The 21,235-nt window shown below is 43.4% G+C and overlaps 1 protein-coding gene across 13 annotated transcripts in view; it reads right to left on the bottom strand.

Annotated features, from left to right (window-relative positions):
- NEK4 (NIMA related kinase 4) overlaps positions 1–13,900 on the bottom strand; it is a 70,920-nt gene extending 57,020 nt beyond the window's left edge. For 6 of the 13 annotated variants that reach the window (XM_007984538.3, XM_073010097.1, XM_007984544.3 and 3 more), the window contains exons 1-6: positions 13,598–13,898; positions 11,264–11,530; positions 9,754–9,951; positions 9,467–9,574; positions 7,424–7,578; positions 4,099–4,240 (exon numbers count right to left, since the gene is read on the bottom strand). In XM_007984538.3, coding sequence (XP_007982729.2) covers positions 4,099–4,240; positions 7,424–7,578; positions 9,467–9,574; positions 9,754–9,951; positions 11,264–11,530; positions 13,598–13,690 — 963 coding nt within the window. In that variant the 5' untranslated portion in view covers positions 13,691–13,898. Of the gene's footprint in view, positions 1–4,098; positions 4,241–7,423; positions 7,579–9,466; positions 9,575–9,753; positions 9,952–11,263; positions 11,531–13,597 lie in introns of all 13 variants that reach the window. The other 7 variants (XM_038003796.2, XM_073010094.1, XM_073010095.1 and 4 more) reach the window with 2 other exon arrangements.
- Positions 13,901–21,235: the final 7,335 nt, after the last annotated feature.

Below are 21,235 nucleotides of genomic sequence, written 5' to 3'. Positions count from 1 at the left end.
CAAAGGCTTCACAACATTGGATTTGGCAATCATTTTCTGGATAGGACACCAAAGGCACAGGCAACACAAGAAAAAGACATATTGGATTTCACAAAAATTAAAAATTTTGTGCATCAAAAAATACTATCAACAGAGTAAAAAGGTAACCCACAAAATGAGAGAAAATATTTGCAAATCATGTATGTGATAAGGGATTGACATCTTGAATATATGGAGAACTCCTAAAATTCAACAGCAAAAAATGAACGACCCAACTCAAAAATGGGCAAAGGACTTGAATAGACACTCCTGCCAAAAAGATATGCAAATGGCCAAGAAGCACACAAAAAATGCTCAATATAACTAATCACTAGGGAAATGCAAATCAAAACTACAATGAGATACCATCTCATGCCCATTAGGATGGCTATTACTAACAAATCCCAGAAAATAACAAGTACTGGTGAGAATGTAGAGAAACTGGAACCTTTGTGTACTGCTGATAGGAAGGTAAAATGATACAGAAGTTGTGGAAAACAGTACTACAGGTCCTCAAAAAGTTAAAAATAGAATTACCATGTGGTCAGCAGTTCCACTTCTGGTTATATACCCAAAAAAACAGAAATCAGGGTCTTGGCTGGGAGCAGTGGCTCACACCTGTAATTCCAGCACTTTGGGAGGCTAAGGCGGGTGGATCACTTGAGGTCAGGAGTTTGAGACCAGCCTGGCCAACATGGTGAAATCCCATCTCTACTAAAAATACAAAAATTAGCTGGGCATGGTGGCACATGCCCGTAATCCCAGCTACTTGGGAGGCCGAGGCAGGAGAATCGCTTGAACCCAGGAGGTGGAAGTTACAGTGAGCCAAGATTGCGCCATTGCACTCCAACCTGGGTAACAGTGAGACTCCATCTCAGAAAAAAAGAAAAAAGAAATCAGGGTCTCAAAGAGATACGTGTACACCCATGTTCATAGCAGCATTATTCACAATAGCAAAAAGGTGGAAACAACACAAATGTACATCTGCAGATGAACCGGATAAACAAAATGTGGGACACATACAACATATTATTCAGCATTAAAAAGGAAGGAAATTCTGACATATGTCACAACATGGATGAACCTTGAGGATATTATGTGAAACGAAACAAGGCAGTCATGAAAGACAAATACTGCATGATCCCCTTATCCAAGGTACTTACACTAGTCAAAACCATGGAGATAGAAAGTAGAATGGTGGGCCAGGCACAGTGGCTCACACCTGTAATCTCAGCACTTTGGGAGGCCGAGGCGGGTGGATTGCCTGAGGTCAAGGGTTGGAGACCAGTCTGGCCAACATGGTGAAACCCTGTCTCTACTAATAACACAAAAAAATTAGCTAGATGTCGTGGCATGCACCTGTAATCCCAGCTATTCGGGAGGCTGAGGCAGGGGAATTGCTTGAACCAGGGAGGTGGAGGTTGCAGTGAGCTGAGATCATGCCACTGCACTCTAGCCTGGGCGACACAGCAAGACTCCATCTCAAAAAAAAAAAAAAAAGAAGAAGAAGAATGGTAGAACAGTGGTTGCCAGGGACTGGGGTAGTAGGGAATGGGGAGATACTGTTTAAAGAGAACAGAGTTCAGTTTTACAATATGAGAGTCATGAAGATGAGTGATGATGGCTGCATAACATTATAGATGTATTTAACACCACTGAATTGTACATTTACAAACGATTAAGATAGTAAATTTTACATTATGTGTATTTTATCATAATGAAAAAACTAAAATTGGATCGACAACCTAAATATAAGAGCTAAAACTATAAAATTGTTATAAGAAACTATGGCATAAACCTTCAAGACGTTGGATTTGGCAAGGGATTCTTAGCTATGACTACAAAATAAAAAAATAGATAAACTGGACTTCATCAAAATTAGAAGCTTTTGTGAAAAGGACATTATCAAGAAAGTGAAGAAAACAAAAGAAATTTTTAAAAACAAAAAAGAAAAGTTAATTAAAAAGGGAAAGAAAAGACAACCTATACAATGGAGAAAATATTGCAAGTTTGACCAGATACTAGTCTGACAAGGGACTAGCATCTGGAACACAGATAGAGAACTCTTACGACTCAACAACAAAAAGACAAAAACACAATTTAAAACTGGGCAGGGGCTGGGTGATGTGGCTCATACCTGTAATATCAGCACTTTGGGAGGAAAAGGCAGAAGAACTGAACTGCTTGGGCCCAGGAGTTCGAGACCAGCCTGAGCAACATAGTGAGACCCACCTCTACAAAAATAATCGTAATAGTTAGCCAGGTATGGTGGCGTGCACCTGTAGACCCAGTTAATCGGAAGGCTGAGGTAGGAGGATCCCTTGAGTCAAGTTCAGAGGCTGTGGTGAGCTATGATGATGCCACTATACTCCAGCCTGGGTGACAGAGCAAGATCCTCTCTTAAAAAAAGAAAAAAAAAGCCTGGGCACAGTGGCTCATGTCTGTAAACCCAGCACTTTGTTTGGAAAGCCAAGGTAGGAGGATCGCCTGAGCCCAGGAGTTTGAGACCAGCCCGGGCAATATAGAAAGATGTTGTCTCTACAAATAAAAAAATTAGCCAGGCATGGCAGCATGCTGTGGTCCCAGCTACTCAGGAGGCTGAGGTGGGAGGATCACTTGATCCCGAGAGGTAGAAGCTAGAGTGAGCCATGATCACACCACTGTACTCCAGCCTAGGCAACAGAGTGAGACCCTGTATAAAAAAAAAAGGCAAAAGCTTTAGCAGATATTTCTCCAAAGAAGACATACAAATGGCCAACACGCATGTGAAAAGATGCTGTATGTCATTAATCATTAGGGAAATACAAATCAAAAATACAATAGGATACCACTTTACACCCGCTAGGATGGCTAGAATAAAAAAATCAGAAAATAACAAGTGTCGGCAAAGATGTAGAGAAACTGAAACCCTTGTGCAGTGCTGATGGGAATGTCAAATGGTACAGCCACTGTAGAAAACAGTGCAACAGTTCCTCAAAAAGTCAAACCAAAAAAAAGTCAAATCAAAAATTACCATTTGATTCAGTAATTCCACTGCTAGGTATGGACACAAAAGAACGGAAAGCAGGTACTCAACTACATGTACACATATATTCATAGCAATAGCCAAAAGGTGAAAAAAACTCAAATGTCTACTAATGGATGAATGGATAAACAAACTGTGGTATATCCATACAATGGTAGCCAGACCTAAAAAGAAATGAAGTATTTATACATGCTACATGGATCAACCTTGAAAATATGCTATGTGGAAGACACCAGAAACAAAAGGTCATATATTTAATGATCCTATTTACATGAAATATCCAGGAAAGGTGACTTCATAGAGACAGGAAACACACTGGTGGTTGCCAGAGGCTAGGTGAAGGACAAAATGGGGAGTGACTGCTTAATGAGGAAGAGATTTCCTTTGGGGTGATGAAAATGTTTTGGAACTACATAGAAGTGATGGTTGCACTACACTGTGAATGTACTGGCCACACTTAATTGATCACTTTATTTAATTATTTATTTTTATTTTTGAAACAGTGTCTCATTCTGTCACCCAGGTTGGAGTACAGTCGTACAATCTTGGCTCACTGCAACCTCCGTCTCCCAGGTTCAAGCTATTCTCCTCCCTCTGCCTCCTGAGTAGCTAGGACTACAGGCACACGCCACCACAGTTGGCTAATTTTTGTATTTTTAGTAGAGACGGGGTTTCTCCATGTTGGCCAGGCTGGTCTTGAACTCCTGACCTCAGGTGATCTGCCAGCCTCGGCCTCCCAGAGTGCTAGAATTGCAGGCATGAGCCACCGCACCCACCTTAATTGTTTACTTTAAAATGGTTAATTTCGTTATATAAATTTCACCTAAAAAATTCTTAAAAGTTATTACAGCACTGATTTCATGAACATTTTGACAGCCCAATTTGGATAAAGCTAAATCAATCACTTAACCAGTACTCTTTCTTTACAATAAGGAATTAATTGTACAACAGAATCTCTAGTAAAGCATAATCATTTCACATAAAATAATTTGCTTAAATGGCCCATTTTTCTAAGTGCAGTTTCTAAAACACATACCCTTTAAAAAGAAACATACCATTATATATGTCTGGGAGTCCTCAGAAGAGTGTGGTTGGGGGTGGATTACTTCATGATTTGATTCTGCCTTTCCGGAAACCACTGTAGCAAAAGGCTTGGATTTAGAGTCACCATTTTTAATGTTACTTTTGGAGGTTTTTCTTTATGAAGAAGAAAAGAAAGAGTTATTATCAATATACTGAAGATTATGGGTTTCTACGTATAGGTGGGAGTGTGTGTATACAATGAATTCCCTTACAGAACTGCACCATTTATAGAGAACAGTTTTCTAAAAATCTAAGGGGCATCCTACAAAACACCTGACCAGTAGTCTTTGAAAGAAACAAGGTCATAAAAAATAAAGAAAGTGAGAAACGATCACAGACCCCTGATTAGATGTACTATATCCTGGATTGGATCCTGGAATAGAAAAGAGACGTTAGAGAAAAAAAACTGGTGAAAGCCAAAGAAAGTCTGAAATTTAGTCAATAGTAATACTTTTCTTTCTTTCTTTTTTTTTTTTTTAATTGAGACAGAATCTCACTCTGTCACCCAGGCTAGAGTGCAGTGGTGTGATCTCAGCTCATTGCAACCTCCACTGCCCGGGTTCAAGCAATTCTTGTGCCTCAGCCTCCTGAGTAGCTGCAGCTACAGGTGTGTGCCACCACGCCTGGCTAATTTTTTTGTATTTCTTTTTTAGTAGAGATGGGGTTTCGCCATGTTGGCCAGGCTTGTCTCAAACTCCTGACCTCAGGTGATCTGCCAGCCTCAGCCTCCCAAAGTGCTGGGATTACAGGCATGAGCCACCACGCATGGCCGAGTGAATAGTAATATTTCAATGATGGTTTCTTAGTTTTGACAAATGCATCAGGGTATGTAATCTAGTAATCACAGAAGAAATTAGATGAGGGGTATACAGGAACTGTCCACACTATCTTTCCAACTTTTCTGCTTATACAAAATTATTCCAAAATAAAAATTCTGTGGGAGACTGCTTCACATATGGGAGTACCACGTTAATTTTCATTTTCAAATTTTACATGTTTGTAATAATATCACAACTGCTTGGCTAACTTTGAGAGTAAAACTGATTGGTATACTTAATGCTTATAGAATAAATGTATACAGGAATAATATCCCCAACTATTTTAGCATGTCAGTTTTAAAACTGGGCTAAACCTCTGGAGAATTCAAGACAAGCATGGAGATCAGTGTACTGGAAGGCCAAAGTTCTGCTTGGTGGGAAATTATATAGACAATGTACACAAAAAGATGGTTATTCTTTTTTTTTTTTTTGAGACGAAGTCTCGCCCTGTCACCCAGGCTGGAGTGCAGTAGCCGGATCTCAGCTCACTGCAAGCTCCGCCTCCCGGGTTTACACCATTCTCCTGCCTCAGCCTCCCGAGTAGTTGGGACTACAGGCGCCCGCCACTGCGCCCGGCTAATTTTTTGTATTTTTAGTAGAGACGGGGTTTCACCGTGTTAGCCAGGATGGTCTCGATCTCCTGACCTCGTGATCCACCCGTCTCGGCCTCCCAAAGTGCTGGGATTATAGGCGTGAGCCACCGCGCCCGGCCAAGATGGTTATTCTTTATTCCCTCAGGAATCTGTAGCATTGCCACCTCTCTCACAAGGCAAGAGGAGAAGCCAAACAGATTGTGATAGTTTTGTCCAGCCCTAAGTCTTAGATCCTGGAACACCTGTTTAGTAAAGGCAGGACCTGCAAGTCAAAGCAAGGAATTCTCTCGGGAAGTTATATGAATGAAGAGGGAACTTTATGCAAGCTCTCAGAAATGTGAGCACTACTTTTTAAATATTACCATATTACATAGTAAGACATATAGGTTTCTCAGATAATCTCTAATTATAATATGAGTTCTAAAACATATGCCCTCTTTTTTTTTTTTTTTTTTTTTTTTTTTTTGAGACGGAGTCTCGCTCTGTCGCCCAGGCTGGAGTGCAGTGGCCGGATCTCAGCTCACTGCAAACTCCGCCTCCCGGGTTCCCGCCATTCTCCTGCCTCAGCCTCCCAAGTAGCTGGGACTACAGGCGCCCACCACCTCGCCCGGCTAGCTTTTTGTATTTTTTAGTAGAGACGGGGTTTCACCGTGTTAGCCAGGATGGTCTCCATCTCCTGACCTCGTGATCCGCCCATCTCGGCCTCCCAAAGTGCTGGGATTACAGGCTTGAGCCACCGCACCCGGCCAGCCCTCTTTTATTATTTGGCTGCTCCTTGAGAACAGGGCTAACTCATAGGCAGTGAGCCCAGAGTAGTGCATATGTCCTTTTAAAAAAAATTAAAAAAATAAAAAATAAAAATAAAATAAATAAAATTAAATAAAATAAAATAAATTTACACTATATGTCTTAGAACCCTCTGAGGAATGTGACAGTGGTTCTCCAAATTTCTGATTTTAGCAATTAAGCAAATTTCAACATGTATTTGAAGCCTGGGAGAATATGCCATGCCAAAAGTGCTACTTTGGCATAAAGATCATTTTGGGCTAAGGTTCTTTAAAAAGTAAGTGCAAGCTTTGGGAGGCTGAGGCGGGCGGATCACGAGGTCAGGAGTTCAAGACCAGTCTGGCCAACATGGTGAAACCCTGTATCTACTAAAAATACAAAAATTAGCCGGGCACAGTGGCGGGCGCCTATAATCCCAGCTACTGGGGAGGCTGATGCAGGAGAATTGCTTGAACCCAAGAGGCGGAGGTTGCAGTGAGCTGAGGTCATGCCATTGCACTCCAGCCTGGGTGACACAGCAAGACTCCATCTCAAAAAAAAAAAAAAAGTAAGTGCAAGAAGGATACTCTGACCTTCCCTTTTTCTTCCAGAAAGCAGAAGATAAAACTCCCATATGAAATATGTCCTCCCTGTATCAGAAGGAAAGTAACATTCTTATTATTAAGAATGGAAAGCTGAACTGAGAGAATTCTATAAACAGGCCTTATTAAAATAATTCTTATCTTCCTTTAGCCTCTCCACATAGTTTACTTTTCCACAATTCCCTTTCTTTGTTGAATCAAGCACAAAAGCATTTAGGTTTTGCCCCTTCTTTGGGTCTTCATTTCCTTGTGAGGGCTCCTGTGTCACATAAAACTTATTCAGGTATTTAATAAATCTATATGCTTTTCTCCTGTTAAATTGTAAGTTTAATTCTCAAACTCAGCCAAAAAACCCTAAGAGGGTAGAATCTTGCCTCCTCTACATATGTAATCAGGCCATTTTATTTCTTGTTTTTAAAAAAAAAAACCCACCATTAATTCTCACATATGAATATTATAGAAGCCACCCTCTTTTACCCCATCTATTTAGCCCAGCTATTTGCAAGGGAAGTAGCTTACATCTTTGTGGCCTCCAAAAAGAAGGAGATTTGCCGCTTTATATAAGGCTGCCTCAGGATGCTCCTCACAGACGGCCTTTCTTCAGGCCTTTTGTTCAGCATTGTTCTTATCAGTTCTGCCAACTCTGGGCTATAATCCCTTGGCATTGGTGGCAGCTACAAAGAAAAATAATACTGTAATTATGACTAATGGTCTTGTGAAACAAAGTAAAAGCTGATAGAGGTTTCCCAATATTTATTTATAGTCATATATCCACATAAGCAGAAAACAATCAGTATGTTAGTCTACAGGAAGCGTACTGGTATCCCAGTTGTAAGATAACAAGTTGTAAAATTATAAAAGTATATCCTTCAACCCAGCAGTCCCATCTGATGACACTCTCATTCAGAAATAAGAGTATGAGTTTCCTAAAGACTTATGTACCAGGATGTTCAATGCAGTACTGTTCTTGCAGTAGTAAACAACTGGAAACATAAATGTCCCATAGTGGATCTGTGGAATAAATTATCATACATTCTTCTTATAAAGAAGAAGCCAGTCACAGTGGCTCATGCCTGTAATCCCAGCACTTTGGGAGGCCAGACGGGTGGATCATGAGGTCAGGAGATCGAGACCATCCTGGCTAACACAGTGAAACTCTGTATCTACTAAAACTACAAAAAATTAGCTGGGCATGGTGGCGGGCACCTGTAGTCCCAGCTACTTGGGAGGCTGAGGCAGGAGAATAGTGTGAACCCAGGAGGTAGAGCTTGCAGTGAGCCAAGATTGTGCTACTGCACTCCAGCCTGGGTGACAGAGTGAGACTCCGTCTTAAAAAAAAAAAAAAAAAAAAAAAACAAGACTTGCAGGTACCAACTTGGAAAGATGTCCCTCATGTATTAAGTCAAAAAAACAAGTTATGTACCATGTAAACAGCCTGATTCCATTTCAGTTTAAGAATCTGTGGGCATACGTGTGCACATGCACACACACACACAGAGTTATGTCTGTATAAAGGCAGGAAAAAAACAGAAAGGCCATGTACCAAATTGCTAGCAATGGTCATCTTCCAGGGAATGGGAATAGAAGGAGAAGAGAATTTCACTCCCTTCTTGTTTGATTCTTAAGTAGTGGCATCATGGGAAAATTTTACTTTTGTGTATGTTTTTCAATATGTTTCAAATTGAAAAATTAAATGAGTTGTGGGATAGTATTAAAATCAATAGGTGATTCATGGCCTTTAAAACTTAACAGTACATTGGCCAGGCGCGGTGGCTCACACCTGCAATCCCAGCATTTTGGGAGGCTGAGGCGGGCACGTCACCTGAGGTTCGAGACCAGCCTGGCCAACATGGTAAAACCCCATCTGTACTAAAAATATAAAAATTAGCTGGGCATGGTGACATATGCCTGTAATCCCAGCTACTTGGTAAGCTAAGGCACGAGAATCACTTGAACCCAGGAGGTAGAGGTTGCTGTGAGCTGAGATCATGCCATTGCACTACAGCCTAGGAGACAAGAGCAAAACTCCATCTCAAAAAAAAAAAAAAAATCCCTTAACAGTACACGGATGCCTGACACTATAAAGGGCAACTAGCCTCATGGAACATACAAAGTCGGTCACTCTGGAGTCTACATCAGACACAATGCTTTCTGTGGTTCTTAACTAGTTATTGATTATTGTGATGATTATCAAAGGAACAACAAGTTCAAACAGGGTAAACTCATTTTAAATGTAGCTCATTCAATCATAGGCTGCTTAGAAGAAGAGATAAATAGCCTCTCAGGGCATCTGCACATCCTATGACTATAGGCATAGGTTTTCAAAAAGCCAATTCTTTTCAGCCATTAAGCCGTCTTACAGATTAATATTAAGAAATGATCCATCAATCCCTTTCCCTCTAGTCTGACCTTCCCCACAGAGGGGACCCACCACTGTTAACTATCAACCCAATATCAATAATTACTCACTGACTCATCAAAATCATCAATGATTTTGCTAGTAGCTATTTATAAAGCTGCACTATAGAAATACTGGTCAATTAGTTCTAGATTATTCTTTACCTTTCCTTCAATAATCCGATAAACTAAAGAATTCATATCTTTTGCATTGAAAGCATGCTTCAGGGTAGCCATTTCATAGACACAGCATCCTAGAGCCCAAACATCAGACTAGAAAATAAAAACAGTAAATGGTTAAATGTCAGAATAGCTTATTTACATTTTTTCCCCTTTAAAAAAAGAAAACATTTTCCTTAAACCAATTCATAATTATCTGACTTAACTAACTTCTGAAATTACGAGTACTCTCCTAGAGACAAGGTAAGCCAGCATACAGAGCCCAATTCTACCTTATAGTTGTAGGGTTTGTTTGAGAACAATTCAGGGCTCATGTAGTAGGGTGTGCCAATGAGTGTGCTAGCCATGTCACAGTGGTTCTCTAACACTCGGGCAATTCCTAGGTCCCCCACTTTGATGATGTTTGTTCTTGTTAGGAAGACATTTTGAGTTTTCAGATCTCGATGAAGGATGTGTTTTTCATGTAAATACTGAGGAAAGAAACAAGATTTTATTACATATAAATAGACTTAATTATGTATTTATTCCTGGCCTATTATATACCATCAGCAATGGCATGAGTTACAGTCTTTGACCATAAAGAGTAACCAACCATACAATTCCTTATTCAACAAACAAATACCTACCAAACATCATTGCTTTATAATCTCTAAATAAAAGGTCTAATTTACAATATTTCAAATGAGAAAATTAAGTTCTATGCATTGACTTACCCAGTACACATCAAAACTGTTCTCTGGTAGCTTGACAATTAATACATTTTGGGACTACATGAATCCAGTTTAAAAATATGTTTACAGGCCGGGCGCATTGTTCAGCAGTTTGGGAGGCTGAGGTGGGCGGATCACTTGAGGCCAGGAGTTCAAGACCAGCCTGGCCAACATGGCAAAACCCCATCTCTACTAAAAAAATACAAAAATTAGCTGGGCATGGTGACGCATGCCTATAATCCCAGCTACTTGGGAGGCTGAAGCATGAGAATCTTGAACACAGGAGTGGGAGGTTGGAACAAGCCATGATTGTGCCATTGCACTTGAATCTGGGCGACAGTGACACTCTGTCTCAAAAAAAAAAAATGCTTACAAACTCCCACTGAAGGTAGGCAACTTATACAAAGTTAGACACATGAAATCCTCAGCTTAATAATATTTTCAAGTATAGCAAGAGCATTTTTATTTAGAGAAAGTATCTCAGAATTTAAACATGGTCAATTAATTCTGGACAAGTCTACCCAGTTCCAAAATAATATTTCATAAACAGTCTTGCTTTTGAGTTACATGCATATTAAAACACAAACTTGTAGGAACACTTATTCCATCTTATAGAATGAAGTGCTGCCCAATTCTAAAAAACAAAAAAAAAAGAAAACTTATTTTGCATTTCCATCTACTGTACCCCAGCAGGGTGATAGATGAAATCACTTGGGCGTATCAATTAGCCTAGCTACCTTTCAGCATGACACAACTGACCAACAGATAACAAACATAGTCACTCTTTGCTCTTGGTTGCCTCAGGGTCCTTAAAATTGACTTTGCTATAAATACTAAATGAGTGGGCTTCCCCTGCAATTAGACATGAAATCTAGGTCTATTTTAATATAGGTATCAGTTTCTTAGAAAAGTTCCAATGCTATAGCTAGAGTGACTGGGTCAACTTCACAAATGAATTTTCCAAAAAATACATTTCCATATGTAAGTATCTGAAGAAAAATTTTCCTAAAATACACCTGCCATCTTCTTGTCATCTGGGAACAAGCTAGGATGCTATTAGTCTACACAGTACCTGCAAAGCCATGGCGATCTGTACAAACCACTCTACCACCTGATTCTCAGGCAGAAGCTGCCCTTTCTGCTCCTTAAGCTTTCGGTACAGATCACCTCCTTCACAGAAGCCCATGACAATGTAGAGCAGACCATCTCCTCCTTCCCATGACTCCTTGTAGGTGACAATGTTGGGATGCTTCAACTGAGACAAGAGCTGGGCTTCCTGTTCAGCAGCTCGCCGCTCTCGGCTAGAGGCATTTCGGAGGTTCAGTTTTTTGATGACATACTAAAAAGAAAACATGTATTTTTACAATGTGCAAATAAACATAAGATTTGTGGCCTCAGAGTTATCTAAGGGCTCTCAAGAATATCCTCAAAACCAACCTTGTAGAGCCTGTCAGATAACCTATTCATTTTGTTTTTCACCAAGTACAAAATCGGGGAAAATATTTGCTATTATTAATGATACTTCTTATAAGTTAGATTTATAGCACTGTAGGGCCACAAAAAAATTACCTTTCCATCTGCATTTCACAATTTCATTAATGACTAAAAAAAGTGAGTTCAAGATAACATACCATTGGATCAATTATAAAACCTGTGTTAGCAATTTCTTAATGTCTGGCCGTACACAGTGGCTCACGACTGTAATTCCAGCACTTTGGGAGGGCAAGGTGGGTGGATCACCTGAGGTCAGGAGTTCAAGACCAGCCTGGTCAACACGGTGAAACCCGTCTCTACCAAAAATACAAAAATTAGCCCGGCGTGGTGGTGTGTAACTGTAGTCTCAGCAATTCGGAAGGCTGACACAGGAGAATCGCTTGAACGTGGGATGCAGAAATTGCAGCAGTGAGCTAAGATCGCACCACTGCACTCCAGCCTGGGAGGCAGAGCAAGACTCTGTCTCAAAAAAAATTAAAAAAAAAAAAAAAAAAAAAAAATTTCTTAACATCTAAACTCTCCCAAAAAGGTGCATAAAATATGGCCTGAATATACATTTGCAGACAGAATAGTCCATGGATTACATTAGATACTCAAAGGGATCCATGGCCCCATAAGTTTAATAGTCACTGATCTTCAGCATAGAAAATTATTCACACTTAAAAGAAATCAATAGCCTCTAACACCTAATACATTGCCCTCAATCATTTCAAAGACCATACAATTCATTTCTTCAACACATATATAAATGTGTTTTGTGAAGTGTAAACTAAAGCTCAAACTAGCTATTGCTAATTCCCTTTTATCAGCCCCAAAATCCAATGATTCCCCCAATGCCTACTGAATAAATCTCTTATGCATGAGCTTGTGTTTCAGACAAAGCAACTAGCACCAGAGACAAGGAAGAACAGGCAATTGGGCCCTATATTTAACGGGGACATCTCCTCTCAGCTTGGCTGGAGCAGTCCTATTGTCCTGGTGTAACTATTGATAGTGCCTCCTTTCAGTTTCAAAATTGTCCCAGTTTGTACAATACATTATATTGTCACCCTATTAATATACCACATTGAAGAATTGGTTGATTATCCTGAGGGTAATGGGATAAAGTGTTTTAAAGAAAGGAGGAGTGACAACATCAGATTTAAATTTTAGAAGGATCACTAAGGCTGCAATGAAAGTGATGGATTGGAGAAAAGCAAGTCAAGTAGCGGCGACCAGTTGGGAAACTGTGGCCATAGCCTAGCTAGAGAAAACAAGGTGTCCTGGATTGGGGTGGTACCAATAGAGATGAGAGGAGGCCTACTGTCTTAGTGATAGATAAATATAATCAGTGTTGGGGTGCGTGGGGAGGCTTAAAAATGACTTCAGGTGTCCGGCTTGGGCAACTGGTGGGTTGGTGTCGCTATTCACTGAAACGGAAGACATGAAAGAAGGTTTAGCGGGAAGAAAATGAGTCCGAGTTTTAAGTGAGTCCAGTAGTCTACAGTAGAGACGTTTGGGGCCCATTATGCAAGGAATAATGCTTGCTAGGCGCTGTGTTAAGTCCTGGGAATGCATGATACCTGCTCTCATGAGATTGTCGGGGGTAGGAGAAAGGTGTGTAGATCAAGCATGTCAATTAATACAACAAAGAAATAGATATGCAGAGACTGAAAATTTTTCATAAAACGAAGAATCGTAATTAAAGAAAATGAAAATTAAAAGGAAAAAAATTAATACAACAAAGAAGTAGAGGAAGTTCTGGGCGCATATTACAGGGAGGCCTGGCCTCATCTTGGTCTGGGACCATCTCCCTGAGGAAATGCCATCCGAGATGAGCCCCTTGCGACCACTCCCGATCTAATCTACCGGTAGGCGCCCTCAGCGCACCTCTGCCCGCCCCCGGCCCTTGCCGGGCCTCACCCCTGCAGACCTGCTTGCCGTCCCGCCGGTGCTTCACAAGCGTCACCTCTCCGTAGCTCCCCTGGCCCACGACCCGCAGGTAGCAGTAGGCGGCCAGGGGCATGTTCCCAGCGCTGGCCCAGAGTCGGGATGCGGCAGCAGCGGCGGGTAGGGCAGCGGGCGGCAGCAGGAGGCTCGGTTCATGCCCTAAAGTGTGCAGTGGGGGCGGCTGTTGAGGCAGCCACGCCCGGGCGGGATCGCAGGGTCCCAGCCCTAGGCGACGCCGCTGCCATAGCGATCCGGGCCGGGAGCAGTCCTGCGCATGCTCCTGCGTCCCCCACAAGACCGCCATAGAGCGGACGCCACGAGCGGCCAGAGCGGTTCCGCAGCCCCGGGAGGACCCGCCATAGAGCAGAGGCTCCAGGAGGCCAGAGCGACTTCTTCAGGCCCAGCGCGCTATCTGTTCGTCGGTTCCACCGTCCGGGTCCCCGCCACGGCAGAGTCAGGGAAAGCTTCCTCTTATTGTGCACTTGTTTGTCCTAAGCCCGTTACAAGTATTGTTCGTTCATTCTACGAATATTTATTGACTGCCTATGTGCCAGGCCGACAAAGCCCCTGCCCTCCTGGAGCTCATGTTCTAATGATTGGTGACAGACTCTACCAGTAACATTTGCTGTATCCGCTTTATCACATGCCGTCTCTGCATCCAGCAATCCATCCTATTTTTTGATACATTCAAAGTAAATTGGAGATATCAGTACCTTTCATCCCTAAAAACTTTCGCCTGCTAGTTGAGAACTACAAAGACTCCTCAGCAGTTAACGACTGCCCTAACCACTGCACTAAAGAGACCTGACTAAACTCTAGCATGGCGTCATGCTAATAGCCTAACGGCGGATCTCTAGGTGGACCTAGGCCCCTTTGAAATGTCTGCCCAAGAAAGCTCAGGGGTGCCAAAAGAATTCATCATTTGTTCCAGCCAATGCCTCCCTTTTCTAGAGCGCTTTTTTTTTTTTTTTTTTTGAGACAGCCTCTGGCCCTGTCACCCAGGTTGGAGTGCAGTGGTGCAATGGTGCCCACTGCTGCTTAGACCTCCTGGGCTCAAGCCATCCTCCCAACTACAGGCACACACCTCCATGCCTGGCTAATTCTATTTTATTTTTTTCAGAGACAGAGTCTCACTAAGTTCCCCAGACTGGTCTTGAACTCCCGGGCTCAAGCAGTTCACCCACATTGGCCTCCCAAAATGCCGATATGTGTGCCATTGTGCCTGGCGTCTTTCCTTTTTATGGCCAAATAATATTCCATTGTATATATATATACCACAATTTGTTTATCCATTCATGCAGTCATGGACACGGATAGCTTCCATCTTTTAACTATTGTAAATAATTCTGCTATAAACATGGGTGTACTAATATCTGTTTGAATCCCTGCTTTCTTTTTAATTCATTTGGGTATACACTCAGAAGTGAAATTGCTGGATCATATGCTAATTCTAGTTTAATGTACTGAGAAACCACCACACCATTTTCCACAGCAAGCTGAACCGTTTTACATTCCCATCAGCAATCCACAAGGGTTCAAATTTCTCCTCATCCTTGATCTATCTCTTGATAGGAGATTTGGGTGTATGGATTTGTCAAAATTATCTAATGCTAAATTTAATATTTGCACATTTTCCCTCAAAGCAAATTTCATCTTCACTAGAAAACCAAACAAAAAGAACCATAAGTAAATATTGAACTCTAGTTAATGATATTATTAAAGATAAACAGGCCGGGCGTGGTGGCTCATGCCTGTAATCCCAGCACTTTGGGAGGTCAAGGTAGGCGGATCACGAGGTCAGGAGATCAAGACCATCCTAGTTAACACGGTGAAACCCCATCTCTACTAAAAATACAAAAAATTAGCCGGGCGTGGTGCCGCACACCTGTAGTCCCAGCTACTCAGAAGGCTGAGGCAGGAGAATGGCGTGAACCCAGGAGGCAGAGCTTGCAGTGAGCCGAGATCACGCCACTGCACTCCAGTCTGGGTGACAGAGCGAGACGTAAACAAAGCCAAGCATTAAAACGGTGAAAATAGATTTTATTCAGTAACTACTGGCGGTAGGGGAAAGAGCTGAACTCCATTCTATTTGTGCAGAGGTGATTGGGCATTCCAAAGGAAGAATAAGGGAGTAGGCAGGGGAGCAAGCAGGGACTCACTTAGAGTCTGGGAAGTGAAAAATTAAAAGGATTGGTTAGCGTAAATGTGATTAGGCCAACTGTGTCTGCTAGCTGGCAATCAGGGAAGTCAGGATTCTATTCTCCCACATAGACTGGGAGACATGAGCCCTACCTTTCTGATGATTACATTTCAAAGGAATGGATTTCAGGTCCTTGAGAAAGACATTCCTAGGATGTAGGAAATACATAGGTATATATCTCAGAGGGACAGAAGAAGGATTTGTAATTGTAAGCTTTTTAAAGTTAGTGCTCTAGAGGCGGCACACTATGACTCGCACCTAATCCCAGCACTTTGGGAGGCCAAGGTGGGAGGATCACTTGAAACCAGTCTAAGCAACACAGTGAGATGCCCCTTCTATACAAAAAATTTAAAAAATTAGCTGGGTGTGGTGGTGCATGCCTGTAGTCCCAGCTACCTGGGAGGCTGAGGTGGGAGAATCAGTTGAGCCCCAGAGGTTGAGGCTGCAGTGAGCCGTGATCCTGGCACTACACTCCAACCTGAGTGACAGAGTGAGACTCTGTCTCAAAATAAATAAATTTTTAAAAAGGAAGGATGTTCTGACGTGCTACAACATGGATGACCCTTGAGGACATTATGCTAAACAAAATAAGGCAGTCACAAGAGGACAAAAGTATGATTTCACTTATGTAAGGTACCTGTAGTAGTCAAAATCACAGATTCAGAAAGTAGAATGGTGGTTGCCAGTGGTTGGGGAGAGGAGGGAGTTGGTGGGTAGTGTTTAATGGGTGCAGAGTTTTAGCTGGGGAAAATGAAAAAGTCCTGGAGATGGATGGTGGTGATGGCTGCACAACATGAGTGTACTGAAGCCACTGAACTGTATTCTTAAATATGGTTAAATAATAAATATTATGTTCTGTATATTTTACCACAATAAAAAAAATTGTAGCACACTGCTCCTGTAATCCCAGCTACTCAGGAGGCTGAGGCATGAGAATCACATGAACCTGGGAGGCGGAGATTGCATTGAGCCAAGATCGTGTCACTGCACTCCAGCCTGGGCAACAGAGCGAGACTCCTTCTCAAAAAAAAAAAAAAGTTATATTGTGTATATATATGTGTATATATATATTTCATTCTACAGACAAGGGTCTACTAGCCTGGCCCTGGAGGACAACTATGAACAAGACAGACAAGGGCCTGTCCCTGTGGGGCTTACAGTCGAAGGGGGAGACGGCCATGCATACTAACAAGCTGCCCTTGCCAACTGAGGTCAGTACTGTGCAGAAAAGCCGCCTGGTCCAGCCTGGCCATCCAGGAGAGGTTGCCCCAAGCAAGCACCGCATGAGTGGAAGTTTCAAGAAAAACTTTTTCAGGCAGAGGAGCAACATGTGCTAAGACCCAATGAACTCATTTTGTGACTTTACCTCCACACCTCAGTGTGAACTCCCTGAGGGCTGGGCCAGGCCTGTCTGCTTCAACACCCTAAACCCAGCAGGTGTAAATGAAGAAATTGTGGGTTGCTGAACGAATGAGTGGAGAAACACCTGCCCACCTGGATCTAAAAGAAGTCTCTGCAGTTGAAGCTGAGAGACTCAGAGGGGCCATGGGCTAGGTGACATAGAGGGGTCAGCAGGGGCCATACCACTCAGGATAGGGTGTGTGAGACAGGGGAAGTCCTGCAGCAGACTGACCTTTTTAAATGGTGATTCTGGCTGCTGCCTGGAGCAGAGTGGAAGGAGGAGATCAGCCGTCTAAATGAGGGATGAGGGCGGCTTGAACTAGGTGGTGACTGGGGATGGGGAGAGAAGTTAATGGATTAGAGGGATATTCAGAGGGTGGGAGGTGGGGTAGGTGGTCAAGGAGAGTGAGGCACCCAAGATGCCACCCAGCCTTCTGGCTTGGATGCCCAGCTGGATAACGATGGCCTTCACTGGAGTGGACAACAGGGGGAAGACCTGGCTTAGTAGCGGGCTGTGGGGAGGAGGAGACAAAGGTCAGGAGTTCAATTTGGACATACCAGATGGAGGGGCTCTGGGCAAATCAAGCAGACAGTTGGCTGTGTGGGGGTGGAACTCAGAGCAGGTCTGGGCCCATGTGCTGTCCCGCTGGCACCAGCAACACAGTTACCCTCCCCATTCTCAATCAGCAGCAACCATAGCTGCTTTCTGTCCACCCTGGCCCCCATCTCCCACATGCATAGGGTAGGCCAATTTCTCCTCTTCCTCTGTACCATGAGGATAATATTAACAATAATATCTGTCACTTGTGGGGAGTTGTGAGCAGTAAATGAATTCGGACACAAATGATGCTGAGAAGCATGACAGGCACAGGTCATAATTAGCTCTCCCCATCCCCTGTCCACCCTCCCCCTGTGCAAACATGCTTCTAGCACTTTACATGGACCAGGCTTGGTGCTAGCCATCTCTCAACAGCCCAGTCTTGAACTCATCACACCCTTGCTCAAAATATCTTAAGTATCTCCCACCCAAAAGGCTAATCACTTTCAGACCTCTGCGCCAGCTGGTCCCAACCCCCTTCCCAGCCACCTTCCCCACCCTCTTCATCAGCTCCTGCTCCCATCCCAGACACCTCCACATTCCCACAGCATACATCCCACCTGCCCATCTGCTTTTCTCTCCCTCCCTTCCCACCTTCCCCTTCCCAAGCACTGCTCTTTTTTCCAGGCATCTCATCCAGGAACCTTCTCCTAATCCCTGCGGGAGATGAGCCTCTGCCCCTCCAAATTTCTACCTCTTCAGCTTCTCATCACTCGTTGGAATTCAGTCGGCTCCCTTTGACTTGTCTGATTCCCTTTTCCCCTGACATCAGCTCGCTGAACACAGCAGGACACCCAAGTTTCTGTATGGTGGCGTCCCAGTGCCTAGCATTGTGCCCAACACACTGCAGGGCTCGGTCGATACTGGCACAGGAAATAAGCAGAACTTCAAATGTACAGTGTCATGTCGATCCAGCTTCTCTTCCACAAAGACCAGAAGACAGGCCAGAAGGTGACCCTGGCCTAAGGACAATAAACTCTTCCCAGAAGCTGCTCTGTGAGACAAAGTCCAGGACAAGCAAACAGATTAGTGAGGGCTCTGGGCCCCCTCCTTTTCTCAGGGTCACAGCAGCCAGCACATCCCAGCCCAGGTCACAGACTGGATTGGCCAGGGGCCCTATCTGCCCACTATGCTGTGGCTTTTGGGGAACAGGGTGGGTTTGGCCATAAAAAATAAGAAACTGCAGGTGCAAGATGGGTCTCTGGGAACTCCTATCTCTAGGATCTTCAAGTCTGCTTCTCTGTCATTACATGATGGGCTTGGGCTTCAGAGCCTGAGACACCTGGTTTGAATCCCTGTTCTGTTGCTTGGTATGGGATCAGTGTCCCAGAAATGTTGTGAGGATAAAATTACACAATAAAGGGTTTAGAGAAATGCATGACACAAATGAGTCCTCTATTATGAAAACATGTCATTCATCTTCAGCTCCCCTTTATCTGCCAGGCCTCCCTGCCCAGGTGCAAGAACAAGGAAGCTCACTTCTGTTCTTTCTAGATCTGGGTAAGAACCTCCAGAGAGGTGAAACAACTGGCCTAAAGCATGGATCTCCCATCATGCTTCACCCCGACCGTCCAGACTGTCTCTGACAGAGCTAATACCAGGTTAGTACTGTGAGAATCACCAGCATAGCTGGATGTCACACACTTTCTAAGCCACCGTGTCTGCCTCCCTGGCCAAAGCATGACTGAAAAGCGTGTTGATGCTGAAAGAATTTTGAAATAGTCTGGGCAACAAAGTGAGACCCTGTTTCTTTATTTTCTTTCTTCTTTCTTTCTTTCTTTCTTTCTTTCTTTCTTTCTTTCTTTCTTTCTTTCTTTCTATCTTTCTTTATCTTTCTTTATCTCTCTTTTCTTTCTTTCTTTCTTTCTTTCTTTCTTATCTTTATCTTTCTTTATCTCTCTTTTCTTTCTTTCTTTCTTTCTTTCTTTCTTTCTTTCTTTCTTTCTTTCTTTCTTTCTTTCTTTCTTTCTTTTTTCTTTCTTTCTCTCTCTCTCTTTTTCTTTTCTTTTCTTTCTTTCTTTTTGGAGGCAGTCTCACTCTGTTGCCCAGGCTAGAGTGCAGTGGCACAATCTCGCCTCATTGCAACCACCACTTCCCAGGCTCAAGCTATTCTCCTGCCTCAGCCTCCCGAGTAGCTGGAACCACAGATGCATGCCACCATGCCTGGCTAATTTTTGTATTGTTGGTAGAGATGGGGTTTCACCATGTTGCCCAGGCTGGGCTGGAACTCCTGGCCTCAAGTGATCTGCCTGCCTCAGCCTCCCAAAGTGCTGATATTACAGGCGTGAGCCACCACACCCGACTGAAACCCTGTTTCAACAGAAAATAAAAATGATCAGCTGGGTGTGGTGCCACATTCCTGTGGTTCCAGTTACTCAGAAGGCTGAGGTGGGTAGATCAGTTGAGTCTGGGAGTTCGAGGCTGCAGTGAGCCAAGATCGCACCACTGCACTCCAGCCTCTGCGACAGAGGGAGACCCTGTGTTTAAAAAAAAAGGCCAGGTGCAGTGGCTCAAGCCTGTAATCCTAGCACTTTGAGAGGCCGAGACGGGTGGATCATAAGGTCAGGAGATCGAGACCATCCTGGCTAACACAGTGAAACCCCGTCTCTACTAAAAAAATACAAAAAACTAGCCGGGCGAGGTGGCGGGTGCCTGTAGTCCCAGCTACTTGGGAGACTGAGGCAGGAGAATGGCATAAACCCGGGAGGCAGAGTTTGCAGTGAGCTGAGATCCAGCCACTGCACTCCAGCCTGGGCGACAGAGCGAGACTCCATCTCAAAAAAAAAAAAAAAAGGAATTTTGAAAGTAAAGCCTGGCTGGGCGCAGTAGCTCACTCCTGTAATCCCAGCACTTTGGGAGGCTGAGATAGGCAGATCACCTGAGGTTCAGGAGTTCGAGACCAGCCTGGCCAATGTGGTGAAACCCTGTCTCTACTAAAAATACAAAAATTAGCTGGGCATGGTGGTGTGCACCTGTAATCCCAGGTACTTGGGAGGCTGAGGCAGGAGAATCACTTGAACCCAGGAGGTGAAGGTTGCAATGAGCCGAGATCCTGCCATTGCACTCTAGCACTCAAGACCAAAACTCCATCTCAAAAAAAAAATGTAAAGCCTAATGAAGTTTAGAAATCCATTTTTAACTGTTGCTTCTTGTGACGTGTCTCCGTGTCACTGGTGCTGCCCTGTGCCAGCCCGAGGAAGAGATGAGCCATCCGGGGGTCCTCACAGTTCACATAGGCTAAGTGCAGTTCTACACAGAGGGACACGGTCTGGAGCCCCATCAGGAGTTTACACCGCCCAAAGCTGGTAACCCCACCACAGGCAAAAAGCTTCCACTGCCAAATTTTGATTCCTCAAATTGTGTTAGGTTGGTGCGAAAGTCATTGCAGTTTTTGTCATTAATATTTGCCTGCACCTTGTCTA

Source organism: Chlorocebus sabaeus, chromosome 22, assembly GCF_047675955.1.
Source record: "Chlorocebus sabaeus isolate Y175 chromosome 22, mChlSab1.0.hap1, whole genome shotgun sequence".
Lineage (NCBI taxonomy): Eukaryota > Metazoa > Chordata > Mammalia > Primates > Cercopithecidae > Chlorocebus > Chlorocebus sabaeus.
This window is presented reverse-complemented; position numbering and strand designations above follow the sequence as displayed.